The sequence below is a fragment of the Thamnophis sirtalis genome, unplaced genomic scaffold (assembly GCF_051295495.1).
Source record: "Thamnophis sirtalis isolate CommonGarterSnake01/CBP01778 unplaced genomic scaffold, rThaSir2_p1.2 scaffold_2, whole genome shotgun sequence".
Taxonomy (NCBI): domain Eukaryota; kingdom Metazoa; phylum Chordata; class Lepidosauria; order Squamata; family Natricidae; genus Thamnophis; species Thamnophis sirtalis.
The window spans coordinates 37,500,437-37,522,576 of record NW_028261382.1 but is presented as its reverse complement, the minus strand read 5'-3'; the positions used below and the strand labels follow the sequence as shown (position 1 = coordinate 37,522,576).

Sequence of the window (22,140 nt, the reverse complement as noted above, 5' to 3'; positions counted from 1 at the left end):
AAGAGGTTTTTTTAAAAAAACCACACACACACAAGCAGAAGAAAAACACAAAAACTGCCTTAAAACCTACAGGGACACCAAAAAAGAAAGAGAGGGAGTGGGGAGGGAGGGAGGGAGAAGAAAGAAAGGAAAGGAGAAAGGAAAAGAAGGGAGAAAACAAGGGAGGAGGAAAAGAAAGGAAGGAATAAAGGAAAAGAAAAAGGAAGAGGAAAGAAAAAAAGCGAGAGAGAGAAAAAGGAAAAGAAAGAACAATAGAGGGAGGAGGAAAAGAAAGGAGGGAATAAAGGAAAAGAAAAAGGAGGAGGAAAGAAATAGATAAAGCGAGAGAGAGAGAGAAAGAAAAAGAAAGAATAGAGGGAGGAGGAAAAGAAAGGAGGGAATAAAGGAAAAGAAAAAGGAGGAGGAAAGAAATAGATAAAGCGAGAGAGAGAAAAAAAAAGAATAGAGGGAGGAGGAAAAGAAAGGGAATAAGAAAAAGGAGGAGTAAAGAAATAGATAAAACGAGAGAGAGAGAGAAAAAGAAAGAATAGAGGGAGGAGGAAAAGAAAGGAGAGAATAAAGGAAGAGGAAAGAAGTAGATAAAACGAGAGAGAAAGAAAAGAAAATAGAGAAGAAAGGAAATTCAACCTCGCTAACTCCCATCTATGCAGCCGGATGGCCCCCTCTGTATTTTCAGCAATCTAGGGCTCCTTCCCGCTCCACCCAATCAGGGCCGCTTCCGGTAGTTGCAGGGCCCGGGATTGGCTGGCTGCAACATGGCGGAGCGCGGCGGGGCGAAGCGCGTTCGGGAGGTGCACGTGGGGGGCGCGTTAACGGGGGCGGAAGGGGGGCCCTCAGGGCTGGTAGACTGCTGCTGGGCAGGGAGGCTCTACGCGGTGGTGCTGAGCGAAAGAGATTCCCGCCGGCGTTTGAATCCTTTTGGCTGAGAATTTGCAAAAATGGATTCTGATTGATTTGATTTGATTGATGGATTTGATTGATGCATTGATTGGCAAAACTTTACTAGCCTTGAGAGGCTAGTTATCTATCTATCATCTATCTATCATCTCTCTCTCTCTCTCTCTCTCTCTCTCTCTCTCTCTCTCTCTCTCTCTCTCATATCTATCTATATCATCTATCTATCTATCTATCTATCTATCTATCTATCATCTATCCATCCATCCATCTATCATCTATCTATCTATCTATCTATCTATCTATCTATCTATCTATCATCTATCTATCTCTACCTACCTATTTACCTACCCACCTTTCTCTATCTATCTATCTATCTATCTATCTATCTATCTATCTATCTATCTATCTATCTATCTATCATCTATCTATCTCTACCTACCTATTTACCTACCCACCTTTATCTATCTATCTATCTATCTATCTATCTATCTATCTATCTATCTATCTATCTATCTATCATCTGTCTATCTCTACCTACCTATTTACCTACCCACCTTTCTCTATCTATCTATCTATCTATCTATCTATCTATCTATCTATCTATCTATCTATCTATCTATCATCTATCTATCTTCTATCTATCCTATCCATCCATCCATCCATCCATCCATCTATCATCTATCCATCTATCATCTATCTATCTATCTATCTATCTATCTATCTATCATCTATCTATCATCTATCTATCTCTACCTACCTACCTACATCTATCTATCTATCTATCTATCTATCTATCTATCTATCATCTATCTATCTATCTATCTCTACCTACCTACCTACCTACCTACATCTATCTATCTATCTATCTATCTATCTATCTATCTATCTATCTATCTATCTATCTATCTATCATCTATCTATCTATCTCTACCTACCTACCTACCTACCTACATCTATCTATCTATCTATCTATCTATCTATCTATCTATCTATCTATCTATCTATCTATCTATCATCTATCTATCTATCTATCTATCTATCTATCTCTACCTACCTACCTACCTACCTACCTACATCTATCTATCTATCTATCTATCTATCTATCTATCTATCTATCTATCTATCTATCATTATCTATCTCTACCTACCTACCTACCTATCATCTCCATATCTGTATGTTTATCTATATAATCTATTTATAACATTCCTCCTCCCTTCCCCTCCTCTCTTACCTCCTTTCTTCCTTCCCTCTCTCCCTTTTTTTAATTTATTTATTCAATTTTTACCCCACTTTTATTCTTTGATAGTTTTGCTTTTTTAACCTGTGTTTAGCATGTTTTGCGAACCCATCTTGAAAGACGGGGGTGTGTGGGAAGGCTTCAGGTTTTACAGGCAGATTAGCAAAACGGGGATTTTGAAGGGCTTCAGATGGTAGACAAGAGATCAGTAAGAAATATAATAAATCCATGCTTTCCATACTTGGGAAGCCAGTTAAGAAGAGGCAGCTCTGTTGTGGCTGGGTTACCAGAAGCATTTGGGCAACAGAATAAGGGGAACAATTGGGAAACTTGTGCTTGCTAGTTAACCTCCGTCTTCCAAACTGACCGAGCCTCTGCACTAATTTTCTAGGGAAAAGAAGAAAAGGTTGATTGGCGCAAATGGAAGCAACAAAGTAAGATCTGATTTTTAAAAGATATTTTTTTAAAAAGAGCTAACAAGTTCTATATAACGTTTGTGTCATAAAACTAGAAGGCTAGAATCTTTAGAGCCAAAAACTATGAATAAGTGAATTTTTCCTTTTAAATTATACGATAGAAAGTTGGGAAATGTGCCAGATCTGATTGTCCAATTCTGTTATCCAATTCTACACCTGGTTTACAAACACAGGTAGCTTTACTACGGCTTGTTCAATAAAATACCATTGGTTGGATCCAGACAAATTTCAGCCCACGCTAACCCAGTCAAAACTAGAACCAATTTACCTTAATTTTATCTAATTTGAAAGGAGATTAGTATTTGAATTGATGGCTAAGTCAGCCCATTGCACCAAGCCATGGTTTATCTAGCTATGGTTTAATGGATAAACTATGATGGGCTGGGTTGGCACAAGAACCCTTTCCCTAAACCAGGGTGGGTGAACCATCGTGGGTGAGTTTGCTCAACGTGATGGACAATACCATGATGTTGAGGGCCCATTTCTTCTCCGTCCGAATTTCCTCTTTCTGTTCCAGAAAAAGAAGAGAAGAAAAAATGGAAAGAGATAAAACTGTTGAAGAAGCTAGAGAAGGAGAAAGCCCGAGAGCTGATGGAGAAAGAGAGAGAGGAAGCAAAGCCAACGGAGGAAAAAGGTAGGAAAACTATTATGGGCATCGGACTAGAACGAGAAAGGTTGGGTTCAGACAAACAGCTTGGCCCAAGAGCAATAGCAATAGCAGTTAGACTTATATACCGCTTCATAGGGCTTTCAGCCCTCTCTAAGCGGTTTACAGAGTCCGCATATCGCCCCCACAGTCTGGGTCCTCATTTTACCAACCTCGGAAGGATGGAAGGCTGAGTCAACCTTGAGCCGGTGAGATTTGAACTGCCGAACTGCAGTTAGCAGTCAGCTGAAGTGGCCTGCAGTACTGCACCCTAACCACTGTGCCACCTTGGCTCTTGAGTGGTTGAGTGTATTTTCATTGCACGGTGGGTTGAGGGTTAATCCTAATTAGGCTTGTTTTCCTTTTGCTGGTTTCTCCTTTTCTTGATCAACAGCCCAAAAATCAGAAACTGAATTAATACAGTCATGTTAGATTAGATGAAAAGAGTCCGTTTAGGGCACTGATGAAGCTGCTGGCCCAGAAGCCAGGAGACGATGAGTTCTAGTCCCATCTTCGGCATGAAAACTGACGGGGTGACATGGTGCAGTCACCAGAAAACAGAGTTCTAATCCCAGTTTGGGACGAAAGCCAGCTGGGTGATTTGGGGTCAGTGTGTCTTCTCAGCCCAACCCACCTCAGAAAGTGGTTGTTGTGGGGAAAATAGGAGGAGGGCAAAATAGAAGGAAGGAGGGAGAAAGAGGAAGGAGGGATGGAAGGAATGCTTTTTTGGGGGGGGGTGAGTGGAATTGCTTTTTCCTAACTTCTCCCTTTCTTTCCCAGGGCGGAACTACACAGTCAGCGTGGCTGTCCCTGGCTCCATTCTAAGTAATGCCCAGTCTCCTGAACTGAGGACGTATCTAGCCGGGCAAATAGCCCGAGCCTGCGTCATCTTCTGCGTGGACGAAATTGTGGTCTTTGACGAACAAGGAGAAAATTCCAAGTAAGTTTGTGGCCTCACTTTTCATTCTGATCTGCCCCGTTTTGTGCGGAGTGGCGCAAAAGTCAGACTCTGCATTGGCACGATGGTTTTTTTCCCCCCCCTCTCAAGCCACTTTTGGGCGGAGAAGCGGCATTTTTGCAAAATGGGGCCCTTGGGGTGACTTTCGCCGCTTGCCTTTCAGGACCATCGAAGGCGAGTTCCAGGGGGTCAAGGGCAAAGGCCAGGCCTGCGTCCAGCTAGCCCGGATCCTTCAGTACTTGGAGTGCCCACAGTAAGTCACCCTGCCATGGCTGTCCGGTTCAAAACGGGTCAGAAGAAGGTGCAGTCATGACCTTGGGCCTTTTAGCTTGCTTACTCTGTCTGTCTGTCTGTCTGATCTTGCGTTGGCATCCTTCCGTCTGCAAAGACGATGGTATCGTGCTCTGGAAAGAGGTCCTAGAGCAGCATCTGGTGTGGCTAAAAAGCCCAACTCGGGAGTGGCAATCCCTTCCACACGGAGGGCGGATACGTTCTGCCCCCTGCCCGGTCTCCAAATTTCACGGGTTCCAGGACGGCCTCAGCCTGACGAACGAGCATCTTTCAATGCTGTATGCAAAGCCGGAGTGTCCCCTCCAGAGCACGAGGCCTGGGAAGATTAATATGGAGGATAGGCTGTTACCCAAGCACCAGATCCCCCCCTCTCCACGTGGCTGAAATAGCCCAGTGGAGCGGCAGAGCCAATACGATGGGTTCCAGCTGTGTTGCAGGAGTTACCACAACGTGGTTGCACACAGTCACGAACTGCTTCCGGGACTCTGGCTCCGGATTTTGCCTGGAGTTGACTCCGGTAGCCTTTTATAGGAGTGGATGGAGCCACAAGGCAGTGGAGGTTTATAATCGGAGTTTCCCTTCTCCCAGACGATGGTTTCTGGTGCTGGATCTGCCGTTGGGGCGTAGAGCCCCCTTCCGCCTTCCAAACCCGTTGAGCGTCTTCTCCCGTAACCCTGGGAAGGGGCCCTTACGAGGTGCTACCAGCCGGGCCGGCTGGACCAAGGTTTTTTAAGGAGGGGTTACTCCTCCATCACTCACCCTTTGTCCTGGCTTGTGACAGGCAGAGCCTGGACCCCCCCCCCCAAAGGTTGGGCCTGGGATGGCAGGTTTATCTATCTATCTATATCTATCTAAAATATTTATCTAAATCTATCTCATTTCATCCATCCATTTATTTATATCTCACGTTTATTATTATTTTTATAAGAACTGAAAGCAGTGAACATTCCTAATCCTTCCTCCTTTGATTCTCCCCATAACAAGAATCCTGTGAGGAGGGCTGGCACTGAGAGAAATGGACTGACACCCACTGTCACCCAGCTGACTTTCGTGCCAAAGATGTTCAAGAAGTGTATATGTATATGTGTGTGTGTATGTATGTATGTATTGCATTTGTGCTGATAAATAAATAAAGTCTCCTGGGGTGAGCCGATAGACAGAGAAAGGAAGCAGTATGTTTCCTCCCATATTTGGGCATACCAGGGGTTGTTACATAATACATAATATATACATAATATGCGTGCGTGTGTGTGTGTGTGTGTATAGATAGATAGATAGATAGATAGATAGATAGATAGATGATAGATAGATAGATAGATAGATAGATAGATAGATAGATAGATAGATAGATAGATAGATGATAGATAGATAGATAGATAGATATAGATATAGATATATAGATATATAGATATATAGATATAGATATATATGTCTATAATCTATATCATCTATTATCTATATCTATCTGTAATCTATATTTATCATGTATAATCTATATCTATCTATCTATCTATCTATAATCTATATCATCTATATCTAGCTATCTATCTGTAATCTATATCATCTATCCATCCATCTATCATCTATCTATCTATCTATCTATCTATCTATCTATCAAATCTATCTATCTATCCATCTATCTATCCATCCATCTATCTAATCTATCTATCTAATCTATCTTCATCCATCCATCCATCCATCCATCCATCCATCCATCCATCCATCCATCCATCCATCCATCTATCTATCTATCTATCTATCTATCTATCTATCATCTTATCTGTCTAAACGAAAATGTATCTTAATTTCTTCCTTGTCTTTCTGTTTCCTTCCCGCTTTCTTTCTCTCTTTGGCTGCCGAGCCTCCCGTTTGCCTTTTAGGCAAAGGAAGCGCCAGGGGCATTGCTAACAGCTTACCTGGCATTGGCTCCACCTGCACGGTTGCCTTAAAGAAAGCGACAGGCCTTCTGTGCTCTTCTTTCCTGCACAGGTACCTCAGGAAGTCTTTTTTCCCCAAGCATCAGGACCTGCAGTTTGCTGGTAAGTCCCGGATTCCCTTTTGCCTCATTTAGCGTTACCCAAAAGATGTGTGGACTTCAGCTCCCAGAATTCCCCGGCTGGCATAAAACAGGACCATGGAGCTGCGGGGTTTATTTCTTTCTTTCTTGGAGTTATTTGGTTGCCAACCTCGGTAATCGGAGGCGGCTTACAGTGTTAAAACGAAGAAAACTATACAAAGCCTGCGTGGCTAGTCCTCGACTTACAACAGTTCACTTAGGGGCTGTTCAAAGTTACATCTGAAAATAGCAATAGCACTTAGACTTATATGCCGCTTCATAGGGCTTTCAGCCCTCTCTAAGCGGTTTACAGAGTCAGCATATCCGCCCCCAACAACAATCCGGGTCCTCATTTCACCCACCTCGGAAGGATGGAAGGCGGAGTCAACCCTGAGCCGGTGAGATTAGAACCGCTGAACTGCAGATAACAGTCAGCTGAAGTGGCCTGCAGTAGCAATAGTTAGGCTTATATATACCGCTTCATAGGGCTTTCAGCCCTCTCTAAGCGGTTTACAGAGTCAGCATATTGCCCCCAACAACAATCCGGGTCCTCATTTCACCCACCTCGGAAGGATGGAAGGCTCAGTCAACCCTGAGCCGGTGAGATTTGAACAGCCGAACTGCAGAACTGCAGTCAGCTGAAGTGGCCTGCAGTGCTGCATTTAACCACTGCGCCACCTCGGCTCTTAAGTGGTTCCTAAGTTAAGTGGCTTATGACTATTTTTCACACTTAACAACTGTCGCACCAGTCACCCATGATCATGGGATTTACATTCGGACATTTGACCACTGGTTCGTATTTATGACGGTCGCAGTGTCCCGGGGATCATGTCGTCCCCTTTAGCGACGGTTGGACAAGCAAAGCCAATTGGGAAGCCAGGTTCATTTAACAACCGTGTTACTCACTTTAACAACGGCAGTGATTCACTTAACGACTGTGGCAAGGAAGGTCGTAAAATGGGGAAAATTCACATAACAACAGATTTCACCCACAGAAATTTGGGGCTCAGTCGTGGTTATAGGTTGAGGATTACTTGTGTGAGAAATTGCCTTTATTTCGTAGAAATGTCTTTCTAATGTTTAAAATCTGTCGCATGGATCATTTCAGGGCTCCTGAATCCTCTGGACAGCCCACACCATGTCCGAATGGACGAAGAGTCAGAATATCGGGAAGGGGTCGTTCTGGCCCGGCCCACCAGGCCTGGCCGAGGGTCTTTCGTCAACTGTGGGATGCGGAAGGTAATTCATGGAGGCTGAACTGGGTCAGAGTAACTGAGCACTGGCCGTCCTGTCCGTCTTCTCGGCCCTCCCTTGAGATGAATGGGGAACATTCTGTGACGGGGCAGCTCCTCGGCCAATGGCTGGCCGAGTGGGAGGAGCTTATGGGCTGATTGGTTGGCTGGTTTGACAGACAGGCAGGTGACATGGATGGACAGATGGAGGGAGGGAGAGAGATGACACGGAGAGAGATGATTGACCACAGATAGGGACGCAGTGGTTCAGTGGCTAAGACGCTGAGCTTGTCGATCAGAAAGGTCAGCCATTCGAATCCCTAGCGCCGCGTAACGGAGTGAGCTCCCGTGACTTGTTCCAGCTTCTGCCAACCGAGCAGTTCGAAAGCACATTAAAAAATGCAAGTAGAAAAATAGGGACCACCTTTGGTGGGAAGGGAGTAGCCTTCCGTGTGCCTTTGGCGTTGAGTCATGCCGGCCACATGACCCCGGAGACGTCTTTGGACAGCGCTGGCTCTCCGCCTTTGAAACGGGGATGAGCACCATCGCCCCCTAGAATCGGGAACGACTAGCACAGATGTGCGAGAGGAACCTTTACCTTTATGGGGAGGAAGGTAGAGAGAGAGAGAGACAGACACAAACACACATGGATGGAAGGATGGATGGACAGAGAGACGGACCAGTTGGCTTGACTGATGTGCCCAGACCAACTGATGCTCCATGCTGGTGTTGGTTTCCTACAGGAGGTCCAGATAGACAAACAATTGGAAGCCGGCCTTCGCGTCACCGTGCGCCTGGATGAAAAGCAGAACGCAGGTACGGTTCGACAAGTCGAGCCGAGGTGGCACAGTGGTTAGGGTGCAGCACTGCAGGCCACTTCAGCTGACTGTTATCTGCAGTTCAGCGGTTCAAATCTCACCGGCTCAGGGTTGACTCAGCCTTCCATCCTTCCGAGGTGGGTGAAATGAGGACCCGGATTGTTGTTGGGGGCGATATGCTGACTCTGTAAACTGCTTAGAGAGGGCTGGAAGCCCTATGAAGCGGTATATAAGTCTAACTGCTATTGCTATTGCTAAGTCCTCGTCTCGGCTTAGAAACTCAAATCAAAACTTCTGACTCCTTTCTCTTTCAGAGAGCAAAACGCAGAAGGGTGTTGTCGTATCGTCACAAAGTCCCCGCACCGTCTCTGGCCTTTACTGGGGCTACAGCGTCCGACTGGCTTCGTGTCTGAGTAAGCTGTGCGAACTTTTTCTCTCTCAGTAAAATCTTTACCCAGAGCTGGGAACAGGGAAAAAGGAACTGAATGCCAAAGGATCCTTTTAGGGGAGATTTCTGAGAATACAATATGTAAAAAATGCATGTTGTAAACAAATTTCCTTCTTTGTCCTTTATCCCTTCTTTTATTCCTTCTTTGTCCATGAAGCTCACAGCCAATTTTATGCGATTTTTTCCTACAAATTGCCTTAGTATTTTGCATGTGAACTCAGAAAAGCTGCAAAAAAGCGCAGGTTGAAGTCACCAAGTTTTGCTGTCTTAAACATAATTCAGTTTGGGTTTTTTTTTTATGTTCTGCCCAAGACTGGACAAAACAAAGTGGTGGTGGGGGGGAACAGGAATATCCTAAGTCAGTGGTAGTCAACCTGGTCCCTACCACCCACTAGTGGGCGTTCCAGCTTTCATGGTGGGCGGTAGAGGGGTTTGCTGTAACTCTATAAATTTTATAAAGTAAAGTTACTTCCCTACTTTATAAATCACCATTACTGTGGAACCGGTGGGCGCTTAGAAAATTTTACTACTAACAGAGATACAAAAGTGGGCAGTAGGTATAAAAAGGTTGACTTCCCCTGAGATAGATAGATAGATAGATAGATAGATAGATAGATAGATAGATAGATAGATAGATAGATAGATAGATACAGTAGATAGATAGATACAGTAGATAGATAGATAGATAGATAAATAGATAGATAGATAGATGATAGATGATAGATAGATAGATAGATAGATAGATAGATAGATAGATAGATAGATAGATAGATAGATAGATAGATATAGATGATAGATAGACAGATAGATAGATAGATAGATGATAGATAGATAGATGATAGATAGATAGACAGACAGACAGATAGATAGCTGATAGATAGATGATAGATAGATAGATGATAGATAGATATAGATGATAGACAGACAGATAGATAGATAGCAGATAGATAGATAGATAGATAGATAGATAGATAGATAGATAGATAGATAGATAGATAGATAGATAGATAGATATAGATGACAAACAGACAGACAGATCGATCGATCAGTGGTAGTCATAGTCAACCAGGTCCCTACCACCCACTAGTGGGCGTTCCAGCTTTCATGGTGGGCGGTAGAGGGGTTTGCTGTAACTATAAATTTTATAAAGTAAAGTTACTTCCCTACTGTATAAATCACCATTACTGTGGAACCGGTGGGCGCTTAGAAAATTTTACTACTAACAGAGATACAAAAGTGGGCAGTAGGTATAAAAAGGTTGACTACCCCTGAGATAGATAGATAGATAGATAGATAGATAGATAGATAGATAGATAGATAGATAGATAGATAGATAGATACAGTAGATAGATAGATCCAGTAGATAGATAGATAGATAGATAAATAGATAGATAGATGATAGATAGATAGATAGATAGATAGATAGATAGATAGATAGATAGATAGATAGATAGATAGATAGATAGATATAGATGATAGATAGACAGATAGATAGATAGATAGATGATAGATAGATAGATGATAGATAGATAGACAGACAGACAGATAGATAGCTGATAGATAGATGATAGATAGATAGATGATAGATAGATATAGATGATAGACAGACAGATAGATAGATAGCAGATAGATAGATAGATAGATGATAGATAGATAGATAGATAGATAGATAGATAGATAGATAGATAGATAGATAGATAGATAGATAGATAGATAGATATAGATGACAAACAGACAGACAGATCGATCGATCAGTGGTAGTCATAGTCAACCTGGTCCCTACCACCCACTAGTGGGCGTTCCAGCTTTCATGGTGGGCGGTAGAGGGGTTTGCTGTAACTATAAATTTTATAAAGTAAAGTTACTTCCCTACTGTATAAATCACCATTACTGTGGAGCCGGTGGGCGCTTAGAAAATTTTACTACTAACAGAGAATACAAAAGTGGGTGGTAGATATAAAAAGGTTGACTACCCCTATCCTAAATGATCGAAGATTATTGTCCAGCCAAATGAGTACAGATAGTCCTTGACTGGTCATTTAATTTGGACCAACTTGAAAAAGGAGACTTACAACCAAGATTTATAGTTATGGGAAACGGTTGAGCTTCCTCTGCGATTATGGGACCCGATTTTGAGTACTTCACAAAATAGTTGTGTTTGTAACTATTGGCCGACGAGTTCCATTCCTATGACTGTATTTTATGATGGGCTCCTGTGACTTCTCCCAGCTTCTGCCAACCTAGCAGTTCGAAAGCACGTAAAAAATGCAAGTAGAAAAATAGGGACCACCTTTGGTGGGAAGGGAACAGCCTTCCGTGTGCCTTTGGCGTTGAGTCATGCCACCCACATGACCACGGAGACGTCTTCGGACAGCGCTGGCTCTCCGGCTTTGAAACGGAGATGAGCAGCGCCCCCTAGAGTCGGGAAGGACTAGCACATACGTGCGAGGGGAACCTTTACCTTACTTCTGATCTTCAGCAAAACTGCACATTTCTTCCCTTAACAATCACACAATTTGCTTTAACAACTGTAGTGCTAATTTTATAACCGCCACAAAAGACATCAGAGGTGACAGGAGAGGCTCCGTGATGGTCACATGTCGAGGACTATAATATAGTAAGGGGTTTTATTCTGTTTCAGGTTTTGTTATCTGCTATTTGCGTGAGTGGGCTCCCAGGGCAAAAGCGACTTGTTTATATTTATTTATGGTTGACACGGAAGTGCCATGCATTCAAATTTTGAGGGGGTGGAATGTCTTCTGCCTTGGGAATATCAAGAGTATAAACTATTATTTTCAAAAGTGGCCTTTCTTCCTTAACCAGGTGCTGTCTTTGCTGAATCCCCGTTCAAGGACGGCTACGATCTCTCCATTGGAACCTCGGAGCGTGGATCCTCCATAGATGAAGCCACTCTACCTGCCTTCAGGTAGCCACGGTGAATTTCCTGCGTTATGCTTTATGCTAAAACTGTTGCAAGAATTAGGAACGTCTAAAGAGGAAGATTACTAGGAGAGACATGATAGTGGTCTTCCAATATTTGAGGGGCTGCCACGGAGAAGAGGGGGGTCAACTTAAATTTCCCAAAGCACCAGAGGGTAGGACGAGAAGCAATGGAGGGAAGCTAATCAAGGAGAGAAGCAAACTGGAATTAAGGGGACATTTTCTGACGGTGAGAACAGTTAAGCTTCCCTCCAGGGGTCGTGGATGCGCCAACGCTGGAAATTTTGGGAGAGCCATTTGTCCAGGTTTCCTGATTTGAGCAGGGGGTTGGACTAGAACAGTGTTTCTCAACCTTGGCAACTTGAAGATGTCTGGACTTCAACTCCCAGAATTCCCCAGCCAGCATTCGCTGGCTGGGGAATTCTGGGAGTTGAAGTCCAGACATCTTCAAGTTGCCAAGGTTGAAAAACACTGGACTAGAAGACCTCCAAGGTCCCTCTTAGATTCTGTCCCTGCCCTGTAGGAGCTGGAGACATCCTCCCTGTGACTCCTTCTCTCCTTCTCTCTTCCTGGCAGTCATGCTTTAATCATCTTCGGCGGTGTGCAGGGCCTTGAAACGGGAGTGGATGCGGATCCCAACCTGGATGTCAGCGACCCTAGTACCTTGTTCGATTTGTATTTGAACACCTGTCCGGGGCAAGGAAGCCGCACCATCAGGACGGAGGTAAGCCAGGGTTGTGTTGTGGCCCGCCAGGCAACTGGGTGGGGAATCTGAAAGCTTCCCTACCCGCTTGAAATTTCAATATAGCAATAGCAATAGCAGTAGACTTATATACCGCTTCATAGGCCTTACAGGCCTCTCTAAGCGGTTTACAGAGAGTCAGCATATTGCCCCCAACAATCTGGGTCCTCATTTTACCCACCTCGGAAGGATGGAAGGCTGAGTCAACCCTGAGCCGGTGAGATTTGAACCGCTGAACTGCTGATCTAGCAGTAGCCTGCAGTGCTGCATTTAACCACTGCGCCACCTTGGCTCTTGGCTTGCGCCACCTTGGCTTGAAATTTCAAGATCTTACCCCCACCCCCACGAATCCATCCCACGGTCCAATCTCCCCACTGCCACGCTGGCAGCTTCCACGCATCCAGTTCCGGCCAGGTGCAGAGACAAAAGATGACCTTGGCTTTCTAGAAAGAATGTTGTTATGGCTACATAGCGTCTAACTCCGTACAATCTACCCTCCCATTTTCCCACCATAGAAAACGCATAGTCGAATAATAGAAAGTGTGTCAGGCCAGAGACCCAAAAGAAAAGATGGCCGCAGGCCTGATAGATTATAGGAGAGAGAAGAGATCCTTTTAATCCAGCGGCTGATTTCAGATCTTTCCCGTGTCTTCGTAGGAAGCCCTCCTGGTCTCTCTCTCGGCGCTGAGGCCCAAGATTGACGCAGCGGCTAAGAAAGGACAAAGTGGGAGCTGTGAGTGAGCCCCCCCCCACTCTCCCCCATGGATGGTGGTGGGGCAAATGAGAAGGAACAGAAGCAAGGCTGTTTTTGCTACGGGTTCGAATCATCCCTTGGGCGGGGAACAAATGCACAAGGGCCGGTCGAGCTGCCTAAAGGGACCCACTGGGGCACCCTGGGAGGGGGTGTCGAGATGGTGGCCCCCGTGAACCCACGGGGTTCAAGACGGATCATAGAACGAAGTTCTTAAACTGGGCAATTCGACAAGGTGTGGACTTCACCTCCCAGCATTCTGCAGCTCCTTTCCCTTCAAAAAGTGGAGGGGCCACACCGCCATTTGATTCATGTTGGTGTGCTTTTAAAGTTATTTATAACGGGGGGGAACCGCAACCCCCCTCCCTCAAACCAGAAATTGCAGTTGAAGCTGGAGGAAGGGAGTCTGCTCCATCCTCTCCGTCGGGGAGAAGAAATGTTTTTAAAGGATTATTTACAGCTATAGGGCCTCTGCACACCAAGACAACTAGACACAGGAACAGTTTTTCCCCCGAACGCCATCACTCTGCTGAACAAATAATTCCCTCCCCACTGTCAAGCTATTCACTAAGGCTGCATTACTATTACTATTAATCTTCCCATCCTTCCTATCCCCCCCATCTCCTCCCACTTACGACTGTAGGACTGTAACATTTTTTGCTTGCATCCTTACGATTTATATTGTTTCCTGATAATTTGCACCTTATGACTGTCATTAAATGGTGTACTTTATGATTCTCGACGAATGTATCTTGTCTTTTGATGTACACTGCGAGCATCGGCACCAAAGACAAAGTTCCTTGTGTCTCCAATCACACTTGGCCAATAAAACAATTCTCCTCTTATTCTATTCCTTACTCTAGTCCAGTGTTTCTCAACCTTGGCCACTTGAAGATGTCTGGACTTCAACTCCCAGAATTCCCCAGCCAGCATTCGCTGGCTGGGGGATTCTGGGAGTTGAAGTCCAGACATCTTCAAGTTGCCAAGGTTGAGAAACACTGCTCTAGTCTAGCCTATTCATTCCATATTCTATTCTTTTCTATTTACATGGCAGAAATAAATGGGAGAAGGGGGCTGTCGTCGTCGTCCCCCCACCCCACAAGTCCCAGTTTTGTAGTCATAATCCGAGGACTGTGCTTCCAAGACACAAGGCAGGAGTTTCAGAGATCAGCTGGCTTTGGGAAACGAAATTCCAGGACCGTCTCCGAGCAATTTTATCGTGTTTTATTGTGCAAAACAGATCTGGAGGTATCGATTATTTCTCCCTGCCTCAAAATGCAACCCTCAACCTGAGTTTGGGCGAAGAAAAAAAACAGCTTCTTGTTTTCCCTGAGGTGAGGCAGTGCACCCCTCTAACCTTGGCCATTATCCCACCCCACCACCAAAAATTTCCCTGCAACTGAAGAAATCCTTAAAAGAAAAAATTCTTAGGGTTTCTAAAAGAAACTAAATGCTCTTCCCCAATGACCGTTTTCCCCACTTAACGACCATCGCAGCATTCCCCACGGTCATGTGATCAAAATCCAGAGGCTTGGCAGCTGACTCACATTTATGACGGCTGCAATTTACGTGATCCCCTCTTGCGGCCGTCCGACCAGCGAAATCCACGGGGAATCCAGATTAACAACCCTGTGACTGCCCTAACCATGGCAACGCCTCGCTTAACCACGAGGGCGGGGAAAGTTGCAGAAGGGGGGCTAAGCGCACTGAACAACTGACTCGCTTAGCGGCAGAGATTTTCGGGCTCAGTCGTGGCCGCAAAGCGAGGACTACTTCTATTCCGACGCCACTCCCAGCCGGTCTCTGCAGGGGTCCTCAGGCCGAGCTCCCAGCCGTGATGGCTTTCAACCTGGTGGTCTTTTTCATGATGTTGGGGACGAAGAGGAGGCCCGATGACCTCTCGATGCTCTCGATGGGGACCAGGAAGCGATCCAGGGGGACGTTCTCGTCTACGGGGGCGTTGGGCATGACGTAGGACTGCAACTCCACTTCTCCCCGGGGTTTTTCCAAGATCAGCACCTTGAAGAAGTGGGTGGGGACGGCCACGTGATTCCGGCCGATGACTTGGTACTTCACGTACATCTTCCCATCTGGCTCCATCCTGCGGAGAGAACGGCCCTTGTAAACCACCTCTACAAGTTTCCAGTCCTCACCGCATGGATTTGCATTATCAAAGACCCAAATGGGACTAGTTTGGTTTCCTCAAGAGAAGTTAACTCCCAAGTGTTTATAAAATAGTGGTTTTTTTTTTACATATTATCACAAAACAAATTTTCTACAAATTTCTCATTCTTTTTTTAAGATTAAAGACCTATCAAATTTTCAATTTGAGATTAATTATCTTTTTAATTGTTTATGAACACCGCTCCTTATAGTTGACAACTTTGTTTTACACATATAACGGTAAAGGTTCCCCTCGCACAACTGTGCTAGTCATTCCCGACTCTAGGGGGCGGTGGTGCTCATCTCCGTTTCAGAGCCAAAGAGCCAGCGCTGTCCGAAGACGTCTCCGTGGTCATGTGGCCGGCATGGCTCAACGCCAAAGGCGCACGGAACGCTGTTCCCTTCCCACCAAAGGTGGCTCCTATTTTTCTACTTGCATTTTACATGCTTTCGAACTGCTAAATTGGCAGAAGCTGGGACGAGTCACGGGAGCTCACTCTGTTACGCGGCGCTAGGGATTCGAACTGCCACCCTTTTCGATCGACAAGCTCAGCGTCTTAGCCACCACATCCCTTTGCCTTTACACATATAGTAAGTTTCAAAAAAGAAATAATACGTGACACAACCACCATGTTTTAATGGCATTGGATAAATTTTGTGCAATGCCATTCGGCCAATAAAAGGACCCTGTCAGAGTTTGCCACAGGCTGTGCAGAAACAGAGTTTTCGTCTGCACCCCAAAACATTTTTCTATGCCATGGCAACCAGAGGCGTTGCTTTAAGATCTGCTTGGATCTTTTGGCCAAATTCATGGCAAGAATCCTAAATAACTTTTTTTTAAACAGTGCCTTTCCCCTCAGATCCCGGGACAGGTGGGATGGCTGCAGGATGGAAAGGGGAAACTGAGGAACAGGTTACCTGGGAAGGAAAAGTGGGCCGGTGCAGACATAAACATTCTGGTGAGTCTTCGTTAAACTGCGAGAATACTTTTCCAAATTATTCCAGGCGTTCTGATTTAAATGAGGATTCTAGGGAGTCAAAACCACCAGGTTAGACAGAAGGTGCGAGGGAGGTAAAATGTTAAACACATTCAACAGTACAGGAAGTCCTCGGCTTATAACCATTCGTTTAGTGAACCGAAGTTACAACAGCACTGAAAAAAAGTGACACGACCATTTTTCACACTGATGACCTCCATGGGGTCACGTGATCAAAAGAAAGAGAGAAAGAAGGAGAGAGGGAGGGGAGATAAAAGGGAGGGAAGGGAGAAAGAAAGAAAAAGAGAAAGGAAGTGAGGGAGGGATGGGAGAAAAAAGGGAAGGAAGAAGAAAAGAAAAAGAAAAGGAGGGAGGGAGGGATGGGAGAAAAAAGAGGGAAGGGAGAGAGAAAGAAAGAAAGTGAGGGATGGGAGAAAAAAGGGAAGGAAGGAAGGAAAGAAAAAGGGAGGGAGGGAGGGATGGGAGAAAAAAGAGGGAAGGGAGAGAGAAAGAAAGGGATGGGAGAAAAAAGGGAAGGAAGGAAAGAAAAAGAAAGGGAGGGAGGGATAGGAGAAAAAAGAGGGAAGGGAGAGAGAAAGAAAGCGAGGGATGGGAGAAAAAAGGGAAGGAAGGAAGGAAAGAAAAAGGGAGGGAGGGAGGGATGGGAGAAAAAAGAGAGAAGGGAGAGAGAAAAAGAAAGGAATGGGAGAAAAAAGGGAAGGAAGGAAAGAAAAAGAAAGGGAGGGAGGGATGGGAGAAAAAAGGGAGGGAATGGAGAAAGAGAAAAAAAGAAAGAGGATGGGGGAGGAGACCCAACCTGCGCAGCTCCAGAGGACCCCTTGAAAAGAGCATAGCAATCCAGGGCTGGAAGGACATGAAGGTCCATCTAGCCCACCCCCTGCCCCAGCAGGCCATTGTTAAAGTGAGTTTCCGTCCCATGACCCCCCCCTCCCAAGCCCCGCTCCCAGAACCGGGGTGTGTGTGGGGGTGAATTGGGGGTTCGGGCCCGGCGGCTGACCTGGGGGGCGACGTTGCTGAGGTAGAAGGTGTCCCCCATGGCCTTCTGGCTCCACTTGTGGTTGGCGGCGGCGGCCAGGTGGCCCCCCGGGCCCGGCGGCTGACCTGGGGGGCGACGTTGCTGAGGTAGAAGGTGTCCCCCATGGCCTTCTGGCTCCACTTGTGGTTGGCGGCGGCGGCCAGGTGGCCCCGGTCGAAGCCGCTGCCCCGGTAGTCCGCGTTGCTGGCGCGGTGGTAGGGGTGGAGGGAGTCGTCCTCGCGGAAGTCGCAGGCGGCGCGCTCGGAGGAGCCGCGGAGGCCCGCCGCGTCCAGCCGCTCCACCACCCACAGGGCGCTCCGGGCTCGCGGGTCGTAGCACAGCACGTAGGAGTCGCGGCTCCGCAGCTGCGACAGCCCCGGCAAGCCGTACTTGGCCAGCTCGCCGCTGCCGCCGCCGCCGCCCCGGCCCACCTCCAAGGAGGAAGAGGAGGAGGCCGCCGCCGCCACCGGCACGACGGGCAACCGCGCCAGCAGCCCCTCCGGAGACCCCCGGCGCTGCCCCCCGGCCCAGGCGGCGCCCAAGCCCAGCCCCAGCGCCAGCGAGCCCGCCAAGGGCGCCAGCGAGGCCCCCCAGCGCCGCATTTCCCCTCCGCCGCCGATCAAAGGGATGGAACGCCCGGGAGGAAGCGAGGGATTAGGAAGCGATACAAGGAAGCGCCCCGAGGCCGCTTCTTAAAGGGGCAACGGCTCTGCGCGGGAGGAGAGGGGGGGTCTTTATACACCACAAGGAGAGTTCGCCTCTTATAGAAAGAGGGGGAGGGAGGAGGAGGAAGAGGAGAGGAGGGGCAAGGGAGGAAGGAAAGGGAAAGGAGAGGAGGAAGGGAGGGTGAAAAGAAAAGAAAAAAATAGGGTGGTGTAGGTATACCTTTTATATAGGATATATCTATATCTATCTATCTATGTGTGTGCGTGTGTGTGTGTGTGTGTTTTATTTGTGCTGATAAATAAAGGGAGACTAGTATAGATCTATTTCAAGCTATCTATACTAGTCTCCCTTTATTTATTTATCAGCACAAATAAAAAAAACACCACAAATATAACAAAGGCAACAGTAAAAATATTGGGTTTCTGTCGTGATGGACTCTTGTGACCAGCCGATTGACAGATAATGGAAGCAGTTAGCTTCCTCCCATAATTGGGGCTTACCAGGGGTTGTGACACTAAATATAAATATAAATATAAATATAAATATATATATACATACATACATACATCATACATACATTATATATATATATATATATATATATATATATATATATATATATATATATATATATATATATATATATATATATATATATATATATATATATATATATATATATATATATATATATAATGTTGTATTTGTGCTGATAAATAAATAAAGGGAGACTAGTATAGATCTATTTCAAGCTATTTAGCTCTCCTCAGCTAGCCATACCCTTACTGGGATTTGAACCTGTGCTGTATTACATCTTAGGGAGTTGTGTTAACCACTAAGCCACAAGGTTCTCCTCCTTTATCAACTGAGCCAGGGAAATAGGTATGTATTTAGTGTCACAACCCCTGGTATGCCCAAATATGGGAGGAAGCAGACTGCTTCCTTTCTCTGTCTATCGGCTCATCACAAGAGACCATCACGACAGAAAGCCATTATTTTTACTGTTGCAACATGCTATATATATATATATATATTAGATTTTTACAACCCCTGGTAAGCCCCAATTATGGGAGGAAGCTAACTGCTTCCATCATCTGTCCTTCGGCTTGTCACAAGAGTCCATCACGACAGAAACCCAACATTTTTACTGTTGCCTTTGTTATATTTGTGTTTTTTTATTTGTGCACAAATAAAAAAACATATATATATATGTATATATATGTATATATATATATATATATGATAAACAAGAATAATAACTATGTGAATGTATACCTGTAACTATAAGAGAATAAAAATAATTTTTTTTTTAAAAGGACAGTTCGCCTCTTGCCACCTTTTCGGAGTGAGGGCGTTGCCTCCCTTTCCGCTGCGGACAGACGACCGAAGGGGGTGAAAGTCACAAAATCACACCTTTATACCTCAACGTGGCATAATTTGGAAGCGCAGGAAGATCCCGCTGAAAATCCCCCCCTCCAAATATTCCCCCGTTCTTTCCACTCAGCCTACCTCATAAGGCTGTTGTGATGGGAAGAAAGCTAGTAGAAAGTACTCCCAATTAAAGCCCCGGGATCTTAGATTTGCCATCAATCTGGCATTGCCCCTTTTAAGAAATGTCCGTATTCTTTGCACTTTCGGTCCTTTGGTCTGTCCTTGAAGATATTTAAATTAATTAATTAAAGTCCTTTCAAAGCCTCTCCAAAATAATACTTCAAAAAAAACTCTTCCCTTTTTCCATTTTAATTTCAATTAGTTCAAAAGCCCTTTCACAGTAATAATCTTCAAAAATAACTGCTCCCTTTATCCATCATTTGTCTATTTTAATTCCAATTTCTGCAAAAGCACTTTCAAAACCTCTCCAAAATAATACTGTTCCCTTTGTGCATCGTTTATCTTTTTTTAATTCCAATTTCTGCAAATAACCTTTCACCCCCGAAATAATTCTGTAAAATAACTTGTCCCCTTTATTCGCCATTTGTCTATTTTCATTTCAATTTATGCGAAATCCTCCACCAAAAAATGATCATTTGAAATAACTTCATCATTAATGAGCCTGGTTTTGTTCCCATTCCCCCCACCCCCCAAAGAGAAACAAAGAAAGAAAAAATACAGATCAACAAAAGAAGCTGTAGAGAAATTGCTGAACACATATTTCCGCTGTTCCCAAAATTAAAAAAAAAAATTACAGATCGACCAAGAGCCGTAGAGGATTTCCTGTACCAATTATACTCTTCTAAACTCAGTTCAAGATTTTTCTTACCTATTTCTACATACTTCACAAGCATTTTTTTAACTTTATTCTATCTTTTCCCCATCCATTCTTTTTTTTAAACATAATTTCACATCTGATGCTCGAAGCGGGAAGCCAGTTTAGCCAATATAAATAAAAAAGCTATTTCGGCAAGCAGCGGGAAGGTGTCAAAACGAGAGAACAAAAGTAAAGATTCGGCAGGACAGTGAATAAAATGGCAGCAAAATTGAATCGATCTGATCTATTATATCTGCCAAGAAAAACAAATGTTATTTATCTTGGTGTAACAGAGCGCTGCCGAAGAGATTCGCAAAAGCATTTTTACACACTGAACTTGGAAGTAACAATAGGCTCAACCATTCTAAGCAGTTTTGTGGGATGGTGTGCACAGGTGTGTAACAATCTTGTATATTGCTACCCCAATATGCAAGAAACTGGATTTTTTAATGCACAGACACACTAACACAAACACACTCAGACATTTTTCGTCCTTTCATTGCCACGTGACATTTTAAATATCATAATCCGAATGGTTTTTTTTTTTACATTCCATTTAACTGTCAGAGAAAACTCAAAACTCAGCTGCTATGCATCGCACATCGTATCCAGTGAGTGGCTGCCGTCAAAATTAAAAAGAAAAAAGAAAAAGACAATTATCCAGGAAAAGATGGGGGGGGGGGGAAATGGTCGAAGACAGCCTTCTGTCTTGCAAGAAACCTAATAAGATGTATTTTGGGAGAAGAGCAATGTATATTTCTTTCTTTTTCTCCTTTCCACTGGGAATGTCAAATGCTAAGTGGCTGTTTCACTCTCCGTGCAAATTTTTTGCATTTTTGTGTCTTTTAAAGTTTGCTCTGCGGAAGGAGGTAAAGCTGCAGGATTTGGCAGTGATTATGCTGTATAAAAGCTGTAAGGCTAATTTTCAGGCAGCCTTCAAAAGTGCCCAACAGACTCCTTACTACAGAACAATTTCCCTCCATCCAGATAATACGTAATAATTAGGGGGACATATGGAATATAATTTTTGAAACTCCAGGGATCTTGCGCATTTTTCTTCCTTTTGCAGCAAAGCAAAAATGGATTTCCTGCAGCGAAGTTCCATTAGGGTTACAGTTTACTGACGTATAAATTTAGAGATGTTTTGATACCATCTCCTAGTTTCTGGTTCCATCATTCATTATCAGAAAAAGGCCATAAAATGGACCCTTGGGATATTTCCTGTTGTTGGAGTAGAAGCAGGAAGGATGACAGAAATAATCTTTTCCCTGTTCTTCTTGGAAAAAGCAGGATTCTTATTTTAAATCCTCTTAAGACACAGCACAGCATAAAACATATTCAGGGCTGTTTAAAAACGATTTCAAAATGAAAATTCTCCCGATTGGCATCAAAACCCAGAAAATAAAGTCTTGCTTTGCTGAGGTACATCGAACCTCTAATTTCCATCTTATATTCAAGATGATAGCACACACAGACCCTCAAAAAAAATCAACAAACAGCACATATTACCTTGAATTTAACTAGAGGAAAAGGAAGTTACCTCCTCAAATGTCACAA

At 44.6% G+C, this 22,140-nt stretch overlaps 2 protein-coding genes across 2 annotated transcripts; one reads left to right on the top strand and one right to left on the bottom strand.

Annotated features, from left to right (window-relative positions):
* Positions 1 to 711: 711 nt before the first annotated feature.
* On the top strand, positions 712 to 14,232 carry SPOUT1 (SPOUT domain containing methyltransferase 1). Its single transcript, XM_087704882.1, has 12 exons — positions 712 to 791; positions 2,527 to 2,569; positions 3,129 to 3,245; positions 4,038 to 4,197; positions 4,379 to 4,468; positions 6,496 to 6,545; positions 7,671 to 7,801; positions 8,538 to 8,610; positions 8,927 to 9,025; positions 11,884 to 11,986; positions 12,577 to 12,724; positions 13,400 to 14,232. Exons 1-12 carry the CDS (start codon positions 756 to 758, stop codon positions 13,481 to 13,483), a joined length of 1,134 nt encoding a protein of 377 aa, XP_087561008.1. The 5' UTR covers positions 712 to 755; the 3' UTR covers positions 13,484 to 14,232.
* A 464-nt stretch (positions 14,233 to 14,696) lies between these two features.
* Positions 14,697 to 18,286, bottom strand: ENDOG (endonuclease G). Its single transcript, XM_087704878.1, has 3 exons — positions 17,756 to 18,286; positions 16,575 to 16,684; positions 14,697 to 15,594 (listed from the first exon to the last, which is right to left on the bottom strand). The coding sequence occupies exons 1-3, from the start codon at positions 18,269 to 18,271 to the stop codon at positions 15,309 to 15,311; spliced, it is 912 nt and encodes a 303-aa protein (XP_087561004.1). The 5' UTR covers positions 18,272 to 18,286; the 3' UTR covers positions 14,697 to 15,308.
* Between the last annotated feature and the right edge of the window lie 3,854 nt (positions 18,287 to 22,140).

What these genes read in the sequence shown, in the direction of transcription:
- SPOUT1 (XM_087704882.1), top strand. Translation starts at nt 756, where the DNA reads ATGGCGGAGCGCGGCGGGGCGAAGCGCGTTCGGGAG. An exon ending in CAGTACTTGGAGTGCCCACA is followed by an intron (nt 4,469 to 6,495) that starts GTAAGTCACCCT and finishes TTTCCTGCACAG; the next exon opens with GTACCTCAGGAAGTCTTTTT. An exon ending in GCCACTCTACCTGCCTTCAG is followed by an intron (nt 11,987 to 12,576) that starts GTAGCCACGGTG and finishes TCTTCCTGGCAG; the next exon opens with TCATGCTTTAATCATCTTCG.
- ENDOG (XM_087704878.1), bottom strand. Translation starts at nt 18,271, where the DNA reads ATGCGGCGCTGGGGGGCCTCGCTGGCGCCCTTGGCGGGCTCGCTGGCG. An exon ending in TCAGCAACGTCGCCCCCCAG is followed by an intron (nt 16,685 to 17,755) that starts GTCAGCCGCCGG and finishes TTGACTCCCTAG; the next exon opens with AATCCTCATTTAAATCAGAA. An exon ending in GGCCCACTTTTCCTTCCCAG is followed by an intron (nt 15,595 to 16,574) that starts GTAACCTGTTCC and finishes TTCTCTCCGCAG; the next exon opens with GATGGAGCCAGATGGGAAGA.